The 21,951-nt window shown below is 41.4% G+C and overlaps 1 protein-coding gene across 8 annotated transcripts in view; it reads left to right on the top strand.

Moving 5' to 3' along the window:
- vwa5b2 (von Willebrand factor A domain containing 5B2) overlaps positions 1-19,045 on the top strand; it is a 35,003-nt gene extending 15,958 nt beyond the window's left edge. For all 8 annotated transcript variants that reach the window (XM_039765423.1, XM_039765415.1, XM_039765410.1 and 5 more), the window contains 12 exons: positions 2,441-2,555; positions 5,972-6,157; positions 6,247-6,454; positions 6,539-6,792; positions 7,025-7,244; positions 7,459-7,761; positions 12,841-12,978; positions 16,743-16,874; positions 17,113-17,163; positions 17,524-17,623; positions 17,771-17,858; positions 18,024-19,045. In XM_039765423.1, the coding sequence (XP_039621357.1) occupies positions 2,441-2,555; positions 5,972-6,157; positions 6,247-6,454; positions 6,539-6,792; positions 7,025-7,244; positions 7,459-7,761; positions 12,841-12,978; positions 16,743-16,874; positions 17,113-17,163; positions 17,524-17,623; positions 17,771-17,858; positions 18,024-18,614 (2,386 nt within the window). In that variant the 3' untranslated portion in view covers positions 18,615-19,045. The remainder of the gene's footprint in view (positions 1-2,440; positions 2,556-5,971; positions 6,158-6,246; positions 6,455-6,538; positions 6,793-7,024; positions 7,245-7,458; positions 7,762-12,840; positions 12,979-16,742; positions 16,875-17,112; positions 17,164-17,523; positions 17,624-17,770; positions 17,859-18,023) is intronic.
- Positions 19,046-21,951: the final 2,906 nt, after the last annotated feature.

Below are 21,951 nucleotides of genomic sequence, written 5' to 3'. Positions count from 1 at the left end.
CCAAAACACTCTCTTTCTTTTATCCCACCACTCCTCCTCAAGCTTAGTCCTCCTCCTCCCGACCCTGGCTCCCTGAGTTGTGGTGGCTGGCCCTTTTTATAACCCACATGGAAGTGTTCCAGGTGTTTGACCACCTGGTCCTAATTGCACTTCCGGGTGGGGCTGAAGATTCGTCCAGCCAGGCTGCTGAGTCCATGCAGCTCCCCCTAGCGGCCATCCGAGCTCCCAACCAGGCTGTGGAGGACTCCATCTCCCATGGACCCCTGCGGGTAGTTGTGGAATCACCGTCAGCCAGGGATGCTGCCACCAAGCATCCCGGGGGAGGTACTAGACTGCCCATGGTGGGTCCCCCAGAACATAAGCGGCAGGGGCATCCCTGCCGGGCATGGGACCCGGCTGTCCTTCACAAAGGTTAATTACTAACTATATTCAGTACAACTGTGTATGCAGGCTGTCTTACAGGACATGGAGGATGGTTTTCAGTCTTTGATCCTAAAGTGTCAGTGGCATAGGTACTGACATATTCACAAATTCAGAAAACCATCAGGTCTGCTTAATCTAAATCAGGGTGGATGCTGGGCCAGAGCGAATCCCACCAGCACTGAGCGCAACACAGGAATGAGGCTTGGATGGTGTGCCTGTCCTACACATTTTATAATTGTGAGATTAAAGAATATATTGAATGACCTGTACTGGACCCCAGAAAATATTTGAGATAGTGAATTGGAAAAGCAGGTTTGGAAATGACATTATACTAAGGCATCATAGATAAATGATTTTTTTTTCCCACAAAAAGAAATAAATTTGATGTTGTTGGATTTAAAGTATACTTCCAGGTTGAAAGCAAAAAGTGATGACTCCCTGTTATAAAGCTGATTGATTGTGCACTAAAGTTAAATAAGATCTGAGATATTCTGACAACTATAGATAGATAGATAGATAGATAGATAGATAGATAGATAGATAGATAGATAGATAGATAGATAGATATCAAAGACAATATCAACAATTTTATTTGTCCTTAGGAGGAATTTTGACTTTTTACAAAAGTTCGGTAATAAAGAAACACATAAACAGGTGGACAAATAAATAAATGCACACACACTATGGTGTGAATGCACACCAGAATGACTAAAAGGCCAGAAAATCAAAAAGAAAGAAAATGTCTGCCTGGTCTGTCACAGTCACAGTGAGGCATTATGGAGGTGTACTGCTGTAGATATAAAGGAGCCCCAGTAGAGTTTCATGACACACTTTTGCTGAATAATTTATTGGCTGAAAATACTCAGTGTCAGTGTCACATAGAGGATGTGAAGTGAAGCATTCTTCATAATGGCACTCAGTTTTTGATCCACTAAGGAGTGAAAAAACAACATCTTCACTTACACATTTGGATTTCAATTTGCATCCTAGACATGGATTATAGAGCTCTTTAGTGGCATTGATAAATAGAAACTAATTGAATGGGACATAGTTTAGCAAGTGTGAGAAATAAGGCAGGGCAATCAGTGATATCATGGTAGAAAAATGTCTTTAGTACCTTCTCATGTATACTTTAGTCTGCTCAGAACTAACACATTGGTGTAGGCTGATGAATCAGGACAGGGAACAGCCCAACTATCCAGGCTGAAGTGACTTTTGGCCTAACAAAGCATCAAGGTAGGCAGTCACCGTTAGGTTTGTCTGACTGAGTTTTATTCCAGTAGATGTCTTCTGGGAACAAAAAATGTGCGCAGCATCCAGCTTTGGGACACGTATTATCTCTTCCTTTATTTTTGCTGTCCTTGATGGTTAATTTTGAGTGGTCAGGATGCTTGTGGATGGTCAGATTTTCCATTCCAGTGCTTTCTTTTGTTAGTTTGACATCTGTCAGACATTTAATCAATCTATCTATCCCAATGAGAATGGCAGCAGAAGATATGTCCACGAATACCAAGTGTTCGATTTCCTTTTTGGACTGTCAATGCATTTTTATTGAACCTGCTTAATCCATTTAAGACTTGTGGGAGCTGGAGCCTGTCCCAGCAGCATTGGACACTGGTACCTGCCTATGGACAGGGTGACACTTAGACTTTTTATATCAGTATTTTATCATATGATATATCTTTAGCACAATGTAGGATCCAAGGTGATTTTGAAGTCTACTATGAGTTGTTAATCATTCAAGCAAGGAGCCTCAACAGAGTTTGGGTGCCATCTGCTGGGCTCTGCTGGTAATTGTAGTGATAATGTAGTCAAAGCAAACCAAGACTTGAGGATCAAAGCAACACAAATTTGTTGGTTGTCTTAGTGGTCACTGCCAGTGTTAAATATTGTTTTCCTATACTAACCAAAAGGTTCTCCTCCAGATTATGTTTTGCATTGTCCACACCAAGTGTATTTCTATGTAATGCTATGAATCCCCTAGGTATGGTTCTGCCTGTTTCTGATTTTCTACTAGGTGTTTCACTCTTGGGCTTGGTCCCCTTGTGTGTCAGAGACTCCTACGTGGTGTGGCCAAGGTGACAGGGGGAACAGCAGAATTCTGTACTGAAGAAGAGAGGCTGCAGCCAAAGGTGAGCTGTGGATGTCTTATATGGCATCTTCATTCGCCCCAGCATAGGGAGTAAGCAGATAAAGAAAATGGGGAGGAAAAGGTGACAAAGGTCTGGTACAAATCATTTAAAGCCTGACAAGCCTGATGTCAACACCTAAGAGAATTTAGTGCCAAGAGGCAGATGCCACCTGGGGCACAACACTTTTCTCTCAATGCTGAAACTGCAAACATGCTCAATTAGGTCTATAAGTATTTTGACTATTTTGAATATTCTGCCATGAAGACTCTGAAATACAGTCAGGTCCATAAATATTTGGATAATGACACAATTTTCATAACTTTGGCTCTATATACCACCACAGTGGATTTGAAATGAAGAAATAATTACATGAGTGAAGTGTAGACTTTCAGCATTAATTCAAAGGGTTTAACAGAAATATTCCATGAGCCATTTAGGAATGACAGCCATTTGTATACATGGTACCCCATTTTCAGGGGCTCAAAAGTATTTGGACAATTGACTGACAAGCTGTTCCATGTCATTATTTCATTAACTATTAAGAATGTGGAAAGTCTGCTGTTAAGTCCAAGTGTAGAATTTGCATTTGCAATATATGAGGTCCAAAGAGCTGTCCAGGCAAGTAAAAACAGGCCATCATTAGGCAGAGAAAACAAATTCTTTAGAAAGATAGCAGAAACACCAGGGGCCTCATGTATAAACGGTTCGTACGCACAGAAATGTTGCGTAAGAACTTTTCCACATTCAAATCGTGATGTATAAAACCTACACTTGGCGTAAAGCCACACACTTTTCCACGGTACCTCATACCTTGTCGTGCGCAAGTTCTCCACTCGGTTTTGCAGACTGGCGGCACCCAGCGCCAAAGCAATGCTACTGTTCCTGTGTGGTTACTCTTTATTTTCCTGACACGGCTTTATAAATACAATGAAACATCTGATTGTAATTAACTTGTAACAATATAATGGTCCAGGGAATAGCAATAGTATTCCAAATACCATAACTGCTTTAGCGTTGTTACTCTCACTGCTCCTTCTTCTTCTTTCAGCTGCTCCCGTTAGGAGTTGCCACAGCGGATCATCTTTTTCCATATTACTCTCACTGCAGCACTCGGAGTATTTATATCACTGTATCTTCAAACTATACGTTTTGAAGAATCGGTGCTCTAAGCTTACAGATGGCTTAACATCTATTACAGAGTTGATTGTGTGGGGATCGGTTACTTAGAGAAAGAAAAGCAAGGACTGCAGGGGCGGCCATGCCAATATATACTGAATATAAAACAGAAAGAGAAAATAACGACACAGCTAAAAACGCAGTGGCAAATTTAAACAAAAGTTAAACACTTGTGTCATGAGCACGAGGCGGCTATGCAGTGTCCGCAACGGATGTGGCCATCCACCGTGCATAAGATACCATATTGACATTGGACTTTCTCTGTTGGACATAGAGCCGCCCATGAGTACTGCTGCAATAAATAATTTCATCGAAGGTCACACACAATCACTGCGCCGTGAAACCCATGTTTAATAACATGCTTTAACTATCATCATGAAAATAATATCATGTATACATCTCAGTATTTTAGTTATTCAGAGAGCTGTAATATCATGAATGTAATGGATTCTGTGTCCTGTCAGAGGTAGAGAAAGCTGGTTTAAGAAGCACGTAGTGATTCACACACATAGAGCACATAGAAGATCACATACAAAACAAAGCATTTAACGTGCTATACTTAAATTACGATGTGATTTGAGAAACTGGTTAATTAAACGATTTTAAGATGAAGTTTATGATGTTCTATTTTAATGACAAAATAAACTACGTGATTAAAGTGGAAATTTTGAGATTGAAGTTGACATTTCGTGCTTTTTCCCCACTGTGTGCCTTTTTTTTCTCTGTACCCTAATAAGCTTTCATATAACACTCAGACAGTGGGCTACAACTCGCCTTTTCACAGCGACTTTGATATGTGACTTCTTTTTTTCACTGTGCGATTTTGTGAACGTGAGCTTTCAACTTTCTCCAACACGCTATGTCACTCGATCAGCTTCCTTTTGTTGATTATACTACGGTTAAATTAAACAAATAGTATGTTTTTCCTTTGTCTCCACTTAGTATTCACTGAAATTCTTATATTTTCCCCCGTGCTTTTCCCATTGTCTTTTCACAGAAGTCTGCGCTTAAGGGCGATTTATATTGATTTGCATATTCAAAGTGGCATAATTCTGGGAGGAGTTGGGGTGTTACATAAAGTGCCTGCACGAGCGTTACTTTTCACGCTGATCGGGATTTATGTAGCGGAAGAACGTGGAAGTTGGAGTACACACAGATTCCTGCATCTGGATTTTTCTGTGCGTAAGCACATTTCGGCTTTTGTGCTTATGCCATGTTATAGTCCGAATTCTACGCACAGCGTTATACATGAGGCCCCAGGAGAGGTCAAATCAATCATCTAGTACATTCTTAAAGAGAAGGAACACACTGGTGAGCTCACCTACACCAGAATGCCTGGACAACCATTGAAGACAACTGTGCTAGATGATCCCAGAATTACTTCCTTCGTGAAGAAAAACCAATGCATGACATTTAGCCAAACCAAGAACGCTCTCTGGGAGGTAGGCCTATGATTGCCAAAGCCTACAATCAAGAGAAACTTCACAAAAGTAAAGACAGAGGGTTTACCACAAGGTACAAACCATTGGTAATACTCAAGCATAGGAAGGATAATCTTTGCCAGAAAATATTTTTAAAAAACAATCCAATTTTGTAACAGTTTTCTTTGGACAAATGAAATTAAGATCAATACGTCCCAGAATAATGGATAGAGAAGAGTAAGGAGAAGAGAAGGAACGGCTCATGATCTGTGAAACATGGTAGAGGCAGTGTTATGGTATGGGCATGCGTGACTGCCAATAGAAGCGGGTCACTGGTGTTTATTGATGATATGACTGCTGACAAAATTTGCAGGATGATTTCTGAAGTGTACAGAACTATACTGTCTGCTCAAATTGAGACAAATGCTGCAAAACTAATAGGATGGCGCCTCAATAGGGTAGAAACCCGGCACTTGGAGAAGGCCATGGGTTCCAGACTTCAGGCAGTCATTGACTGTAACGGATTTTCAAGCAAATATTGAAAATGATCATTATATTAATGATTATGTTATTTTGTCCAAACACTAACATGTATAAAAATGGCTGTCTTTTCCTAAATGGCTCATATAATGTTTTTGTTAAAAGCCTTAAATTAAAACTGCAAGTCTGCACTTTAATCAAATATTTTCAGATCCATTGTGGTGACACACAGAGCCAAAATTATGAAAATTGTATCACTGTCCGAATACTTACGGACCTAACTGTATGTACCTCTGACTGGCATGGCTTCTTGCTTCTCATACTGCTTTCTTGGTACAGCTGATCAAGTCTCTGAGAAAAGCACTGGAACCTGCACTTAGTGACATCCGCATAGACTGGTACGTACCTGACCGAGTGGAGACTTTGCTGTCCCCTGGCAGGATCCCCCCTTTGTATCTTGGAGAGCGGCTGATCAGCTATTGTGCCATATATGATGTGTCCACCTTCTGCAGCATTATGGGTGAGGTAAGGACTATGGGTGCAAGGCAGTGTTGGGTCAGGGCAGAATAGTGGTCATTTTCATATGGAAATATATGTCTCCTTGTGTTTGGCAGATGCATCCTTGCAGCTCCAGGGTACGGTCTCGTGGTTCAGTCAGTTCTGTGTTTTGTTCTGAGGGTCTTTCCCAGGATGAACTACTAATACCCTCAGCTTTTGTGCGCCGAGCCAGCTCTTCAGGACACAGCCCAATCCAAGAAGCACTTTGTGAAATCTCTAGGGAGATCTCTTCAGAATTCTCCTGTGCCCGTGCTTTTGATACTGGTAAGTCCCATGGGGCAACCATCTAAAAACCAGTGAGATATGCAGATAGTGACCAGTTCCTCATCTCTCCTACCCCACTATCAGGTGAAGAGCAACGTTCTTCGAGTGACATACGCCGGCGCATTCGTAAGGCATCTTACATCCAAGACCAGTACATTCTGACAAAGTGCTCAGTCAGCAGTGATGCAGCCAGTCTAGATGAGCAGGGCACAGGAGCAGGGTCATTACCACAAGGCCTGGAGAAGGTGTCCCCTCATGTTGGTCGAAGCCTTATGCGCTGGGAGCCTCACTGGAAAACCACCTCCTGTGCACAGCACCCTGAACAGGACAGTAGCCATGTAAGAAGACAACATAGCTTTGGTTTAGAAGTGCTTATTCCGACCTAAATGCAGTTGCACCCAGGTCGGACACATTTTTTCCCTATTTATTTTCATCATCTTAGCTGTCTTCAACCTACATTGTTTCACAAAAGGTCTTCCTACTTGTTAGTTTTATCCACAGTTTTTGGCTGTATCTGCTGCCCCTGGCTGGATGGTCCTACACATACTTACTTTCTGCACTCTGTTACAGGTGGAGGATGTCAGGAGAAAGCAGAAGGCAATTGCTATGTCTGCCATGTCGGCCCGCAGCTTCTCTTCACCCCAAGGGGAACTGGATATGCACAGGCTACGAAGGGCACTTGAAAGGGTGTCCTTTGACCAAGTGCTGGGGGGCAGGCAGGAGGAGCAGAACAGGCTGAAACGATCTGATGGGCAAGGAACCCAATCTCAGAAGAGCCTCTCTGACTCCAGTGAGTCAACATCTACAAACCCTCTGAATGATCCCCACCTCAGCAGTCCTTTCTAAAGGGGTGACTGAAGTTTAAACTAAATGACCTTCAGGCGGCAGTAGTGCCACCAATAAACATTCATACAGTATATGAAATCAGGTAAGCAGGGGTCAGTGAACTTTTCTGAGCAGCTGCACACTAAAACCTTTGTTCTATGTTCTTTTTTTTGTCTCAGATGGCCTGCTGTTTCCAGCATCTCCTCTTGACTGGGATGGCCTAATAGACCCTGACTACCTCTTCTGTCCAGTTCCCACCGAAGAAGAAAAGTGCAGTGGCCGGGCTATCATTCATGGTGTACTAGATGGTCAACCAGCCAGCTGGGAGGTGACAATTGACCTAGAGTCTCTTTTTGCATCTGGCAACAGGCCCACCTGTCAGCATGGGGAGGGCTGGGAAGAGATGGTCCACCAGCTGACTGCTCATTCTATCATCAGAGATTATGAGAACTTGGCAGAGCAGGAGGGTGACATCGAGCATGGTGAGTGTGCTACATGGTGCTGCACTGATGATAATAAAGTTTTGCACTTGCTGCCCACTCTGGCAGTGCAAATTGTTATTAATCCCACAGCCACTGCACAGTGGCAAATTAATGCTTCATATACAGTAAATAGTGACGGAGCAATTCATTCTGCCACCTTACTTGGAATAAAAGCACTTAAAAGGAGATCTTTATCAAAACTAAAAAAATTCATTATACAAAATCAATAGGAGGGTGTGATTAATTATGGGAGATCACAAAGTAACAAAAGAAATAAGCAGAATATACATCCAGTGGCCAACATTACTGAAACAACCTTCACAAAAGGCTTGGATGCCATCTAAATGTAGGGTGGGTGATCCACTTAGGGCAGACATACACTGTGTGATTTGAGCTTGACATGCAAGCTCTAAGTGTTTTCCCAAATGGGCATAAAATCTCAAGAAAGTGATTGAAGATTGTGAAGTCACTACTCACAAGTATGAGATAAATCTGACACAATCTCAGTGATTTACAGGCTCTTGACAGTTTTTTGACATGCCACAAAATGTGGGCACTGTCGACTTGAGTTCCCCAGGATTGAGAGGTCCTACAAACCGATTCTGCATTTTAATTCACATTGACCAACCAGGAAATGACTCCATATTTATGCTTTTGTAAGCATCTCTCTGAGATGTTTGTGGATGCATGGGAAGAAAGATGAACTCATCAGCTTGTGGCAACAAAACCATCCAATATGATTGGGTCTTCAAAGAATAAATATTGAGGAACATTGTCCAGGAGCTACAAATTCCTGGTAGCATTGTGTGTTTGTGATTTGAACAGATTAGTATTAATAACAGTTTGTGGTCATAAGTTATAGGCTAGTCAAGTGGTGTTTATTTTGTTTTGAATCTATGGCAATCAAAGATTAGCTGGATTGTTTCATGAAAATTAAAAGCAAACTAAACAAATGAAATGTACATGGCATTACTCCAAATACAAAGCGGACACAAAAATATAATTTCTGATAACCTTCTCTATCAGAAAGACATTTTTTGTCATTAGCTTGTATTGAAAGCGATGTGACGCTTGTAAAACTTTTAGCCAAGCTGTGATGTAATGTGCTAATCACTGGTGACTTTAATCATGTGATGCTGGACAAAACATTACCTGCCTTCTTCCAGTATGTGGATTGTAACACCCGGGGAAATAGGACTATTGACCTACTGTATGCAAATGTAAAAGACGCATACAGCGCCACCCCGCTGCCTGCGCCTGGGAAAGCAGATCATAACCTGGTTCTGCTTCAGCCTCACTACAAACCAAGAGTGAGGGAGCTACCTACAACCACGCGCTCATTCAGGAGGTGGTCCCCAGCGCATCTTCAACCTGAGCCTGGAACAGGGGAGAGTCCCGAGGCTTTGGAAAACATCTTGTCCAGTCCCAAAGGTATCACGTCCTAGTGAGCTGAATGACTTCCGGCCTGTCGCTGTGACATCACATGTGATGAAGACCATGGAGCGGCTGCTGCTTCACCACCTGGAGCCACAGGTCTGCAACACCCTCGACTGTCTGCAGTTCGCATACCAGTTTGCATACCAGGAGAAGGTGGGAGCGGAGGATGCCATCATCTATATGCTACACTGATCCCTCTCCCACTTGGACAGAGGCAGTGGTGCTGTAAGAATTATGTTTCTGGACTTCTCTAGCGCCTTCAACACCATCCAACCTCTGCTCCTTAGTGACAAGCTGACAGAGATGGTAGTAGATTCACAACTGGTGGCATGGATCGTGGACTATCTTATAGACAGACCTCAGTATGTGCGTCTCAGGAACTACAGGTCTGACATTGTGGTCAGCACAACAGGAGCGCCACAGGGGACTGTACTTTCTTTGGTCCTGTTCAGCCTATATACATCGGACTTCCAATACTCAGAGTCCTGCCACGTGAAAAAGTTTGCTGACGACACTGCTATTGTGGGCTGCATCAGGAATGGGCAGGAGGAGGAGTATAGGAACCTAATCAAGGACTTTGTTAGATGGTGCAACTCAAACCACTTACACCTGAACACTAGCAAGACCAAGGAACTGGTGGCGGATTTTAGGAGGCCCAGGCCCCTCATGGACCCCGTGATCATCAGAGGTGACTGTGTGCAGAGGGTACAGGCCTATAAATACCTGGGAGTGCAGCTGGATGATAAATTGGACTGGACTGCCAATACTGATGCTCTGTGTAAGAAAGGACAGAGCCGACTATACTTCCTTAGAAGACTGGCGTCTTTCAACATCTGCAATAAGATGCTGCAGATGTTCTATCAGATGGTTGTGGCGAGTGCCCTTTTCTACGTGGTGGTGTGCTGGGGAGGCAGCATAAAGAAGAGTGAAGCCTCACGCCTGGACAAACTGGTGAGGAAGGCAGGCTCTGTTGTAGGCACGGAGCTGAACAGTTTGACATCCGTGGCACAGCCATGGGCACTGAGCAGGCTCCTGTCAATCATGGAGAATCCACTTCATCCACTGAACAGTGTCATCTCCAGACAGAGGAGCAGCTTAAGCAACAGACTGCTGTCACTGTCCTGCTCCACTGACAGACTGAGGAGATCATTCCTACCCCACACTATGCAACTCTTCAGTTCCACCTTATGGGGTAAACGTTAACATTATACAAAGTTATTGTCTGTTATACCTGCACTTTAATTTAATATTGTTTTTTATCAGTATGATGCTGCTGGAGTATGTGAATTTCCATTTGGGATTAATGAAGTATCAATCTATCTATCTATCTATCTATTGTGGAGGCTGGCCCGAACACAGACAGGCAGACATGTTCATGTCACCCACAAACACGTTTATTTACACTATATACAGTCCATAACGTGCTGAGATCCAGGGCTCCAAAGGCATGGGGGCGCCCCCTGGCGGCAACCACGGGCCCCTACAGGGTGGAGCTTCAAAGTTCTGTACCCGTGGCCCCCAAAGGATCCAGGGCAGTCGCCCCCAGATGGTCTGGGGAAGGCGCAAGCCCTCCTCTGGTCCTCCTGGGTGTCCCGGCCGACCTCTGACACTATCTATCTATCTATCTATCTATCTATCTATCTATCTATCTATCTATCTATCTATCTATCTATCTATCTAATGTTGACTTCTCAGTTCTTTTAAAAAATATAACAGGGGATAAACAACCTACACTTCAGATAGATTTGTTGAATTGTATTTGGAGAGATGCAATATGCACCTAATACATTTTAGTTTGCTTATTATGTTCACAAAAATAAGAGAGCTTTTCCACAATTACTTCCGTGCACACTATCAACACCATAATCAAACACCATCCTAAAAAATTTGCACAGACCACTAACATTAGATTCTCATGAATGCAACACACTGGGAAGGTAAGACGTTACGCAAGTGTTTTAAGCAAAAACAAAACATAAACAGTATTACATACATTATAATAGATTTGAGCTCATGACCAGAAGGGGGCATGAGAGTAACCTAAACCACAGACATAGCAAAGCACCTCACATTATCAGAAAAAATAAAGGTTTTGCATTCTCTTCAGGCACTTCCCTGCAACTCTTTCTCCAGTAATCAGCTACAAAGTAATACAAAACAATAAATGTTTCAAATTTTCCTTCTTCCATCCTCCACTGAGCGTTGCCTGTTGACTCCTGACTCCGACTCCTCCTTCCTAGTCACTGCTTTCGCTTGTCCAGTTGTTAAAACAATATGGCTGGGTGAAAATGAATTTCTTTGTCCCACCAGCAAATGTGCTCATGAGATATTTCTGCTGGCATTCATTTTCACACCATCACGTGTATAGCACTGTATTTTGTAATTATAATGATCACTGTGGTGTGAGAACATGAGCACAGGTCAGTTTGCATAGGTATTTGTCTGTTTTTGTTGAACATGTCGTACTTCACGCTGGTGCTGGTGTACTTGTTCTTCTTCCTAAGTGTGGCTTCAGCAGATGTCACCACTGTTCTTTTCCTTTCTGCCACGTCACCTTCTTTCACAGTTTGCTGTAAATAGCACATGGACCCCAAAAATTTCATGAATGTTGCCACCACCCACTTTTTTAACTTCCCCAGTGCATATCACATTACAAGCTTTTGATCAACATTACAGCTCCAGTGGTTCATGAGTAATCATATCACAGATGGACACAACCACATTTTACATACATAGATCAACTGGATAATAATTGCTTAGCAAGATAAATAATATGAATTGTGTGATATGACACTTCCTTAATTTTATGAGTAAGACAATATATACTTCCAATTTTCTAAACATTCTGCCAATAAATGTTTTCAACTTTACTTACAATAGGTTTTTGCAGGTGCAGTATATTTCGGTAAATACAAGTTTAGTATATGATTATTATTGTTATTAAACTTCTTTTCTTAAATATTATCATCATTTAATAATGCATTACATGTTAAATTATTATCTGAATGATTAGATATTCTATTACTGCTGCTAAGAAGTGTAAAAACTCCTCTATGGATAAGATCAAACATTTCCACACCCCACACTGGAATTTTCAACATTTCCAAACATTCTGCATAAGTTAATGAACTGTCATTCCCATTTAGAAATTGCCTCATTAGTATGACGTCACAATTGATTATGTACATTTTCACAGTATGTCCATATTGCATAAGATCCATCAAAATTGAATATCCAGGGCAGTTTCTGAAATATCTTCTGGAGTCAGCAACATCTGCTTTATGTGACCTGTCTTGCAGAGCTCTCTCTTGTGGCTTTCATTCATCCTGCATGCATATTGAGCCTCAATATATAGAGCAAGAGATATCTCCTACTAAAGTCTAGAAGCAAGACAGGCTGACTACCAGCATTACTATCCTCAAAATTCCAAACAGGGACAAAACTTGGTTCAACAACTACTCTTTACTTGTATCCCACTTCCTTTTTCTCCAGGCCCTGAATGCTAGGTCAGAACACTGCAACTGTATTCTGCGCATTCAGCAACTCCATATACTGTACCAGTCATACTTTCTCAGGTAATATCTGCTGTTGTCTTTCAGGATGGCTTGCATTAATACCCCAGCATGCATTCTTTCCTTCCAGGGCCATGCAGAAGATACCGCCTGAAAGCCATTCAGACCAGTAAAGCCTGCAACAGCCTCTCTGTATTCACCTCATTTGCACCCATTGATGCCAACACGCAAGAGGGGTTGCCCACTCTGGTTGAAGTTCACAACTCAGGTAAAAACAGCTTTGCTTTGTTTTCAATATCACCTTCCAGAGAGGTGGTAATCATAAGTTCAAAGTAGGAAGTTTGGGAGAGGAGACACTTGACATATTTGAATCATTATGCCGAAGACAAACACCACTGTGAAAAAGTATTTGCCCCTTCCTGATTTAATTTAATATTACAAATGTTTGACACTTAATGTTTTAAGGCCTGCAACCTGAATAACTAATATTACTTTAATATTAAAAGCTGAAACGTAAAATTAAAAGAATACTGTACTACACTCAAAAATTAAATGTTTTATATGTTACACATCCATTGTAGTTTTTGGGAGCCAAGAAAAAAAAATGTATTCTTATGTTTTAGTGAAGAAAGTACAGTTGCCTGCAAAAGTTTGGGCACCCTTAAAATGTCTGTTATTGTGAATAGTTCATTGAGCGGAAGATGAACTGACCACCAAAAGGCATAACGTTAAACATGCCACATTTCTTTTATATTTTAAGCAAGATTTATTTTTTATTTCCACCATTCAAAGGTAGAAAATACCAAAAAAATGAAAAGAGCCTGAAGAAAAAATTTGGGCCCCCAACATGGTCAGTACTTATTAACACCCCCTTTGGCAAGTATCACCACTTGTAAATGTTTTTGTGGCTAGTTAGATCTTTTAATTCTTACTTGGGGGTATTTTTGCCCATTCATCCTTGCAAAGGGGTTCTAATTCTGCAAGATTCTTAGAGTGTCTTGCACGCACTGTTCTTTTGAGATCTATCCACAGATTTTCAATGATGTTTAGGTTGGGGGACTGTGAGGGCCATGGTAAAACTGTCACCTTGCGCCTCTTGAAGTATTCCATTGATCCCATTATGGATTTTGAGGTGTGTTTCGGATCATCATCTTGTTGTAGGAGCCTTCCTCCTATTTACTTCAATTTTTACAGGTGGTGTGATGTTTCCTTCCAGAATTTGCTGGTATTTATTGAAATCCATTCTTCCCTCTACCAATGACATGTTCCCTGTGCCACTGACTGCAACAGAAGTCCAAAACATGATTCATCCTCTCTCATGCTTAATAGTTGGAGAGGTGTTCTTTTCCTGGAATTCCGCCCCTTTTTTTCTCCAAACATACCTTTGTACACTGTGGCCAAAAAGTTCTATTTTGACATCATTGTTCCACAGGACTTGTTTCCAAAATGCATCAGGCGTGTTTGATGTTAATTTGCAAACTCCAGGTGCTGAATTTTGAAGCTAAAATGCAGGAAAGCTTTTTTTTCTGTTGACTCTACCATGGAGGTCATTTGCTCCACTCCACAGTTTTCTAAATCTTCATGAAGGTGTTTTGAAGTCAAACAGGGATTTTAAGTTCCCTTTGTGCAATCTAGCCCGGGGTTTTCTAAAGATGACTGTGAATAAGTCATAGCCCTAATTAAGGCCTGAGATCTTGGTAAAAGTTATCTGAGACCTCAGATATCTTGAGGAGCCCAAACCATTGCATGGTGCTTTCCTTTTTTCACTGTACATTGTACAAAACAAAAACAATTCACTAATCTTGCATAAAATGCTAATTAAGAAATGTGCCATCTTCAACTTTATGCCTTTTGGTTATCAGTTCATCTTCTGCTCACTTAACTATTCACCGTAACAGACATTCTTAGAATGCTACAAAGATTCAACCAGAGCAGGAGCCAATAGTGACTAGCCCTGGACAACGAGAAAAAGTGTGAAAAACATCCATAGAAGAAAAAAAGCAATTCTCACACAACTCATGTCACACAAATCACATGTTCACTATCATTAAAACATGAAAAATGTATGCATTTTTTGCTAAAATATTGTTAAAATAGTATGCTATGTAAACAGGAAAGATACTTTCCCATAATACTGTGCTTTTGAATTGAAGATCTGCTCACCCCCTTATTCATTAGTCAAGAATGCTGTTGTGGATTGAAAAGCACAGTGTTATAGGAAAGCGTATTTTCTGTTTATCTTGCACACAAGTTTTTCGGAAGGAAATATTAATAATAATATGTTACCAAATGTATTTTTCATGTTTTAAGCATACAAATAGATAACAAACACCTGGATTATGTGACACCAGTAACGGCACATTGCACAATAATGTGCAGTGAATACACTTGACTTGAGCATTCATAGTTTTTTCACTCTTTCTCTGTACATTTAGCATTCATTTGCTCAGAGGTTGATGCACTTGCTGCTTCCTGAGCAGCTCTTCTTTTCTCCACCCTAAGAACCTGCTTCTTCTCTTTTTTTGTCTTTATCTTTTCACGTTAAAACTGATCAAGTCAGTGTCTGTATTGCATTTTTCACTTAAGCTGCCACTTAAGTCTTCAATCTGCCTCAAGAATGATTTAAGATATGAAGAGGAAGGGGAAGTGGTAGGGAATGAGAACAGCACCTGCATGCATGCGCTGCATGGCCGCCCTGCTGGCCGCCGCTGAGAGTTGATTCTACAATAAAATAAAATAAAAACAAAAAGAAGAATAACCTTGCAGGTCAATCATCACCCCAAAAGTGGATAGTCGAGGTCATGTAGTATATGTGTACCAAATTTCAAGTCAATAGTTCAAACGGTTTGCGAGCTACAGGTGCTTTAAAATCCTGGACAGACAACGTACAGCCATGGTAGCATATTATAGAAGAAAATGAGTTATGTGAGATTTTTTTTTCTTCTTCCTTCCATGGACTTTTCACATTGTTTTCCATTATCCAGTATTGGTCATTATTGAGCCCTGTTCAATCACAATCTTTGTCATGTACCTTCTTCACTAAAATATAACATTTTTTCTTGGCCCCCACTACAAATTAAAACTGATAAGTAACATTTATAAAAATAATTTTATAAGGCACATGAGTGAACAAATAACACTTTTGAACTTAAACACATGTTCAGTATCTAGTGAACAAAGCTATGCAACAGCAGTGTTCACTATGTTCAAAAATAATTGCCCCCTAGTTAAATCAACCCAATTAAAGGGAGTCAGTTGATTGAACACAGCCAGGCTTGAATACAGGCAGCCCTGTTTAATATAAACCCCCCCATAACTTGAACCCATGCACACATAGGGAGACCATGAAAACTCCATGTAGGGAGGACCTGGGGCAAACAGCTGGGTCTCCTTACTGCAAAGCAGAAGCACTGCAACTATGCTACTCCCAAATCCTGGCTAACCAACAGGAACTTACAACAAAAATGTGTATCTTTTTTCCCCAAGTAGCATATTCTAGGAGAATGTTCAATGGACAGATAAAACAAAAATTAAACTTTTTAGATGACATGGGTCCTGCTAAAGTAATTGTTCTTTTCCACATCATAGCAAAAGTTAAATATGGTGGTGGCAGTGTAATTGTGTGGGGATTCTTTACTTCCTCAGGAGCTGGATGGTTTTTAATAGTTGAAGGAGCCATGAATTCTGCTGTTTATCAGAAATTTCTTCTAGACAATATCTGGTTGTTCATCTATGACCTGAAACATTGTTCAGACAGCAAAACAATGTTTTGAAACATAAAAGAAAATCCACAGCAAAATGGCTGAAAAAAGCAATGTATTTTTCTGTTTGAAGGTATTGCAGCTACAGTTGGGGCAACCTAAGTGGGCAATTGCACACAAAGTACTCAATAGCGTTGTTCATTATTCAATGACAGTATTTAAAAACCTTTGTCATAGGTTCGCTTAAGTGCCCTTTACCTAATATCACATTTTTTGAAGACTTGATCACTGGCATTTGGTGTTAACTTCTCACCACTCCTCTTCTCTACAGTGACCCGACTTGGCTCGCACCGGTCCTCTCGTTCTGGAAGCAGCCGCCGCCAGCGGACTTACTCTGTGGGCTTAGGCCGCCGGCTGTCCAGCCGTGAATCTGAAGAAATGGATGATACCTCTGTTTCCATGGGTAGGCCTACTTGTGTAATAGACCACATTTAGCTCTGCCTGTGTGGGCCCCCCCGGTCTACCACCAGTGCCATGTAGTCCAGTGGCAGTCCAAACTTGGCTCACAACCTGACCTGCCAGCAGGAATCTAAACTGGGTGGCTGGCATCTGGCTGATGGATCACAGTACCCTTTTGGGAGGTAGTAGGGCACAAACACTGAATAAAACATTGTTCTCACTTAATTCTTGTGTTTCCCCAGAGAAAGATGATACACCTGCTTCACCTTGCAGCACTGTCTCATGGGACAGCAGTAAGTAGCATCAACACTTTATATATTATAAATATTTGCACACATCCATTAAAGTTCGTAATATTGTCAAGTGGTTCAGACCTAACACCCACTCTTCCATCCCATCTGCATAATCCAAATACTATAACATGGTAATTGCCCAGCTTCTCTGGGCACAATCCAGGTTACCTGGAATTGGAATTTAATTGTGGATGGTGGACAATGTCACCCACTCAAAAACAGAGAATGTGTTAAACAAAGCAGACACCAAGTTGCCTCCTCACCACATGTCAATAAGGAAACAGAACTCCCACCTCATCAACTCTATCCCAAACGTCTCTGCACTTTCCTGCCTACTTGCACCATCTCTTCTATATCCAGGTACAGGTGGCAGTGTGTACCCAGGGAGCCCCTTGGCATTTTCAGCAAAGTCCCAGAGTTCAGCAGATAGCCGTTCAGCAGAAAGCTTTTTTGGATCCAGGTAGGCATCCAAGCTTTACTTGTCACCAATTACTGACTATACTATATATGACCCTGAATGTGCTTAACTACCTTAGCACCCTAAAGGGTATTTTCCTACTTATGCTTTTCGCTCTCAATCAAACTGATCCCTTACCTCTCTACTCAGGTTCAGCCTTGCCAAGTTACGCAGTTCAAGTTTTTCAGGAAAATCTGTACCACTTGGTCCCATGGAAGCTGTTGATTATCTGCCTCTGGTAAGCATATTGATGTTTCTTTTCTTCGTCTTCACAGCAAGAATGGTATCCAGTCACAAACTTCTCAAAACCACCCACCAGCCGATGCACCTGAAGCTAGATTTAGATATTACTGCTAAGAGTATCCCAAGAACGCTAAAAAAAAAATATCTTTTCACCTTCTAGGTGCGACTCCAGCTGGCATCGGGTGCATTTGTCCTGAACGAGTCATATTCGGAGCAGATCCACATCCCACTGGAGCGTCTCAAGAGGGCCTCACCCTTTTTTAGCCACCGCACCAACCTCAGCCCTCCATCTCAATGCACCTCACCTCATGCCTCAGCCGCACAACCACGAGACAGCAAAATGTTTCCATCTGACACTATTGAGACTGTTGAACCTTTTGGACCTGATGAGCAACCATCATCTTCAGGCCATGACTTTTGTGCCGGGCTCCAACAAGCTGACAGTGGACGGGGCTCGGAGACAGATGTTCATTCTGAAGAGGGTGGGCTGTTGGCTGAACAGGACCTAGAGGGCACAAGCTGGGCAACTGCAGTTGCACTGGCCTACCTTGAGCACCGCTGTGCCAGCTTCTTTGTAGAATGGGAACTTATTGCTGCCAAGGCTGAATGCTGGTTGCATGAGCAGCAGCTCCCAGAAGGTGTGAGTCTGGCCAGTCTCAAGGGGGCAGCCCACCAGCTTTTCTTGCTTCTTCGTCACTGGGATGAAAACATCAAGCTCAATATGCTGTGCTACAACCCTAATAATGTCTGAGTTGGTCAGTCTGGTGAACAGCTCCAACTATTTTTGGCAAAGGAGGCAAAAGGCCCTTTGAGAGGAGTTGGGCTAGAGCTGGCCAAACGTCCACCAGAGATCATGAAGCAATCACTTAACAAAGTCCTACTGCTGCCATGAATACTCTGTTGGTCACTCTGCTTTCTTTTTGCCTGCATGGCTATCAGAAGAGTCAGAAAAGAGCCTTGCATCATCCATTCCACTTAACAGCAAACAATTTTGAAGCCAACGTCACACCGTATCTAACCAGTTACAAAAATCAGTTTTTATTTCAACTAAAATGTTTGCATTTAACAATAAAATACTATAAGACCTTATCATCATGTTGTGTTTTTTTAACAATACTGTGGTGAAATACTTCATACAGTGTCGGGCAAGGGAGGTTACATCTAGACATAAATTGGCTCAGGGGTTTCACTTAATATACTGAAAATAAAAATAGTTAGGTTGAGCATTTCTAATTTGCTTTAAATTATGGGTATTTAGCTGACACAGTTAATGCAAACAACCTCTGTTGTATATGGTGCTGTTCTATAGTGAAACCCATTCCAAGGCACTTTACAAATAAATAATGCATGATTTTGTTTTTCATAGTAAAAGCACGACAATTACCTACTCTATGACCTGGAGCAAAATCACCTAAAGAGTTGCCACCAAACTTGCGGTTTACAAGACTGGGCAGGGAATGGAAACAAATCTTTAAGATGCACATACTTGATGGCAGCACTAATCGGACACCGGGAAGAATGAGAGACAGTGGCATAACTATAGCCAGTACAGATGGACACTGGGACAGATGGGGCCCACAGTGTCTGCATGGTTGCTATTTATTATTAATATGCTTACCTTCTTAACATTAGATTATCATCCCCACAACTCCAGAAAGCTTTATGACCATTGACTTTTTAAGTAGCTTGATGCATCTCATTAATGGAAGTCACTTTAAATTTAATTGAATCCAATTTCTAAATGATGGCTAATTTATTTTTGCACTATAACCCATAGGTTTTATTTATGCCTTTGATACGAGATAAATGAAACTGATGAACACAACAGTATCGGTCTTCATGAGTATCTTCAAAGTATCAAACACTAAATGGTGTCCCCTTCCACCTTGTCACTAACTAATGTTTGAAAGCAGGGCTTGACACAGCATGATGGGCAGTGGAGACTTATAATAAATGCGTGAGTTTCTCTCATGCTCTAGTCAGACAAGAATGTAACTCCACTGAGGTCTTGCATTGATGGAAATCAGCAACTGCACTGCCAGTGAGCAGAATCACTAATCTCCAGGACATTTTTGACACTTTTCTATTTTGAGGTGAATACTGCTTTATGTTGTTTAAGGTTATGTGTTCAAAATGTCCACCCAATGTTGTCTCATAGCAGAGTGATCTTTTCCAGTACACACCATGCTATTTGAAAATTATCTTATTTTTGCTTACTTTGGATAGAATGCTTAAGTATTTTGTTCACATATAATGCCTTTCACAAGTCAGTGAAACCTTGACATTGGTTAAGTTACTGCTGCAAGAATAATTTTTTGGAATTTGTTAAACTAAAAAGTAAATCTAATTATGAACACCATGTTTGCATGCAAGTTTAGTCGTAAGTGTACCTAGAAGCAAAGTGCCTTACACAAAAGGTAAAAAGTTGGACGGAGTTGTTATGTCACCCGATCTGAGGCCAAATGCTCTTGGCACTTAGGCATAATGAAATGCTTAGCTGTTAACTGATCACCACTTGGTGGTGTGCTGGCTCACACCGATGGAGAGTCTGCCAGACAGAACTGAACTACATATACAGATAAGTGGGGGTATGTTGGGAAAGAATAGCAGATGTTTGTGTTGGAATAAAACTCAGCAGAGGTTAGAGACATGGAGTCTGAATGGACTCCATTTAAGATCTCGAGAGTGGAAACAACTGCAAGGAGCTGTGGCCAAAATGTGGTTAGTGTCTGTCATCTTCAGAAACAGCTGCAAGACACCAGCAATAACGAAAGTCACCAATCTGAAGAAAGAGGTCTTCCCTGCAATGTTAGCAGAAGAGCCTCTGAATTTTACTGTGAGGCCAAAAAAGTAGCAGTTACAGGAGTAGCCAAAGTGAATATAGAATGGTAAGTCCATGAATAATTCTGGTAAACTATCTCAAGGGTTCTCAATGTAGGTCCTTGGAGCACACCATGGCTTCAGGTTTTTGTTCCAACCAGATTCATAATCAGTGACAACACCTGATAACACTGATCTCAATTAATTACCTGGTATTTCTTTTTCCTCTTCTCTTATTCTACATTAAGAAAGCACCGCAGCATGATTTTTACATTTATAAGACATTTAGGAATATTTCCATTTAAATGCTTAACTGCCTTTTGTTGATTTCATTATATTTTGCCCTTTCTCTGGGAAGTTTGCTCCCTCATTGTATCTTAATAATAACAACCAGCAGAGCAGACAGCCAGGCAAACAACACTGAATAATCAAAGGCTGCAAACTACTTTAGCGTAAGACCCACCAATTAGAAAGTAATGAATTAAACAATTAGAACACCCGGCAAAAGTAGAACGCTGAGAACCCCTGATGACACCTTCAGAACAGTAGCGTGTAAAGATGGGGGCTTGATCTAAAATTGCCATATTGTCACACAGTTGTAGGTGCAGTACACTTGAGGGTTTTGTTCAAAAAGCGGACGTCATCTCTTTCTTGTTGTTTTGCTTTAGACTGGCCTACCCCTAATTCAAACCCTGAACTTAAGGTTTGTGTGGGTAAAGCCAGGTACACCAGGGTCCCTAATCTTAAAAATTTAGAGTAGGTGCCTAATCTTAGAATAGTGTAAGGGTGCCTAAACTTAAAAACAAGTGGAATTCGCTTTTTGAACAAGAGCCACACTTGATTCAGAAGACAAAAGAGTTAGGAGCTTTGGCTGTTGATTGGGCCATTTCTATATCTGAGGTTGCTGTAGTGGTTAAAATGTCCCTAAGTATTAGGTTGCAGGCGTAAATGAAATCAGACTAGAAATGATGAATGAATAGGATAATATCACCCTGTTTTTCTCAGTACTGTCTCTTCAGTGTTGTATTGAAGTTGGAGATAGTACCTTTTGGCTGAGGCGATGCTTCCCATTTAAAAAAAGGGAGACAAGATGGTGTTTTCCAGTTACAGAGGAATCACACTCTCTAGTCGGCCTGGGAATGTCTACGCTAAGGTGCTGGAACAATTATGTCCTTGCAGTTCATCTGGGGAGTTATGGGAGTATGCTTGGCCTGTCAACTTGTGCTTAATGGATTTAAAAATGGCTTATTAACATGTATCTTGTCACG

This window comes from Polypterus senegalus, chromosome 1, assembly GCF_016835505.1.
Source record: "Polypterus senegalus isolate Bchr_013 chromosome 1, ASM1683550v1, whole genome shotgun sequence".
In the NCBI taxonomy this organism is placed as follows: Eukaryota; Metazoa; Chordata; class Cladistia; order Polypteriformes; family Polypteridae; genus Polypterus; species Polypterus senegalus.
This window is presented reverse-complemented; position numbering and strand designations above follow the sequence as displayed.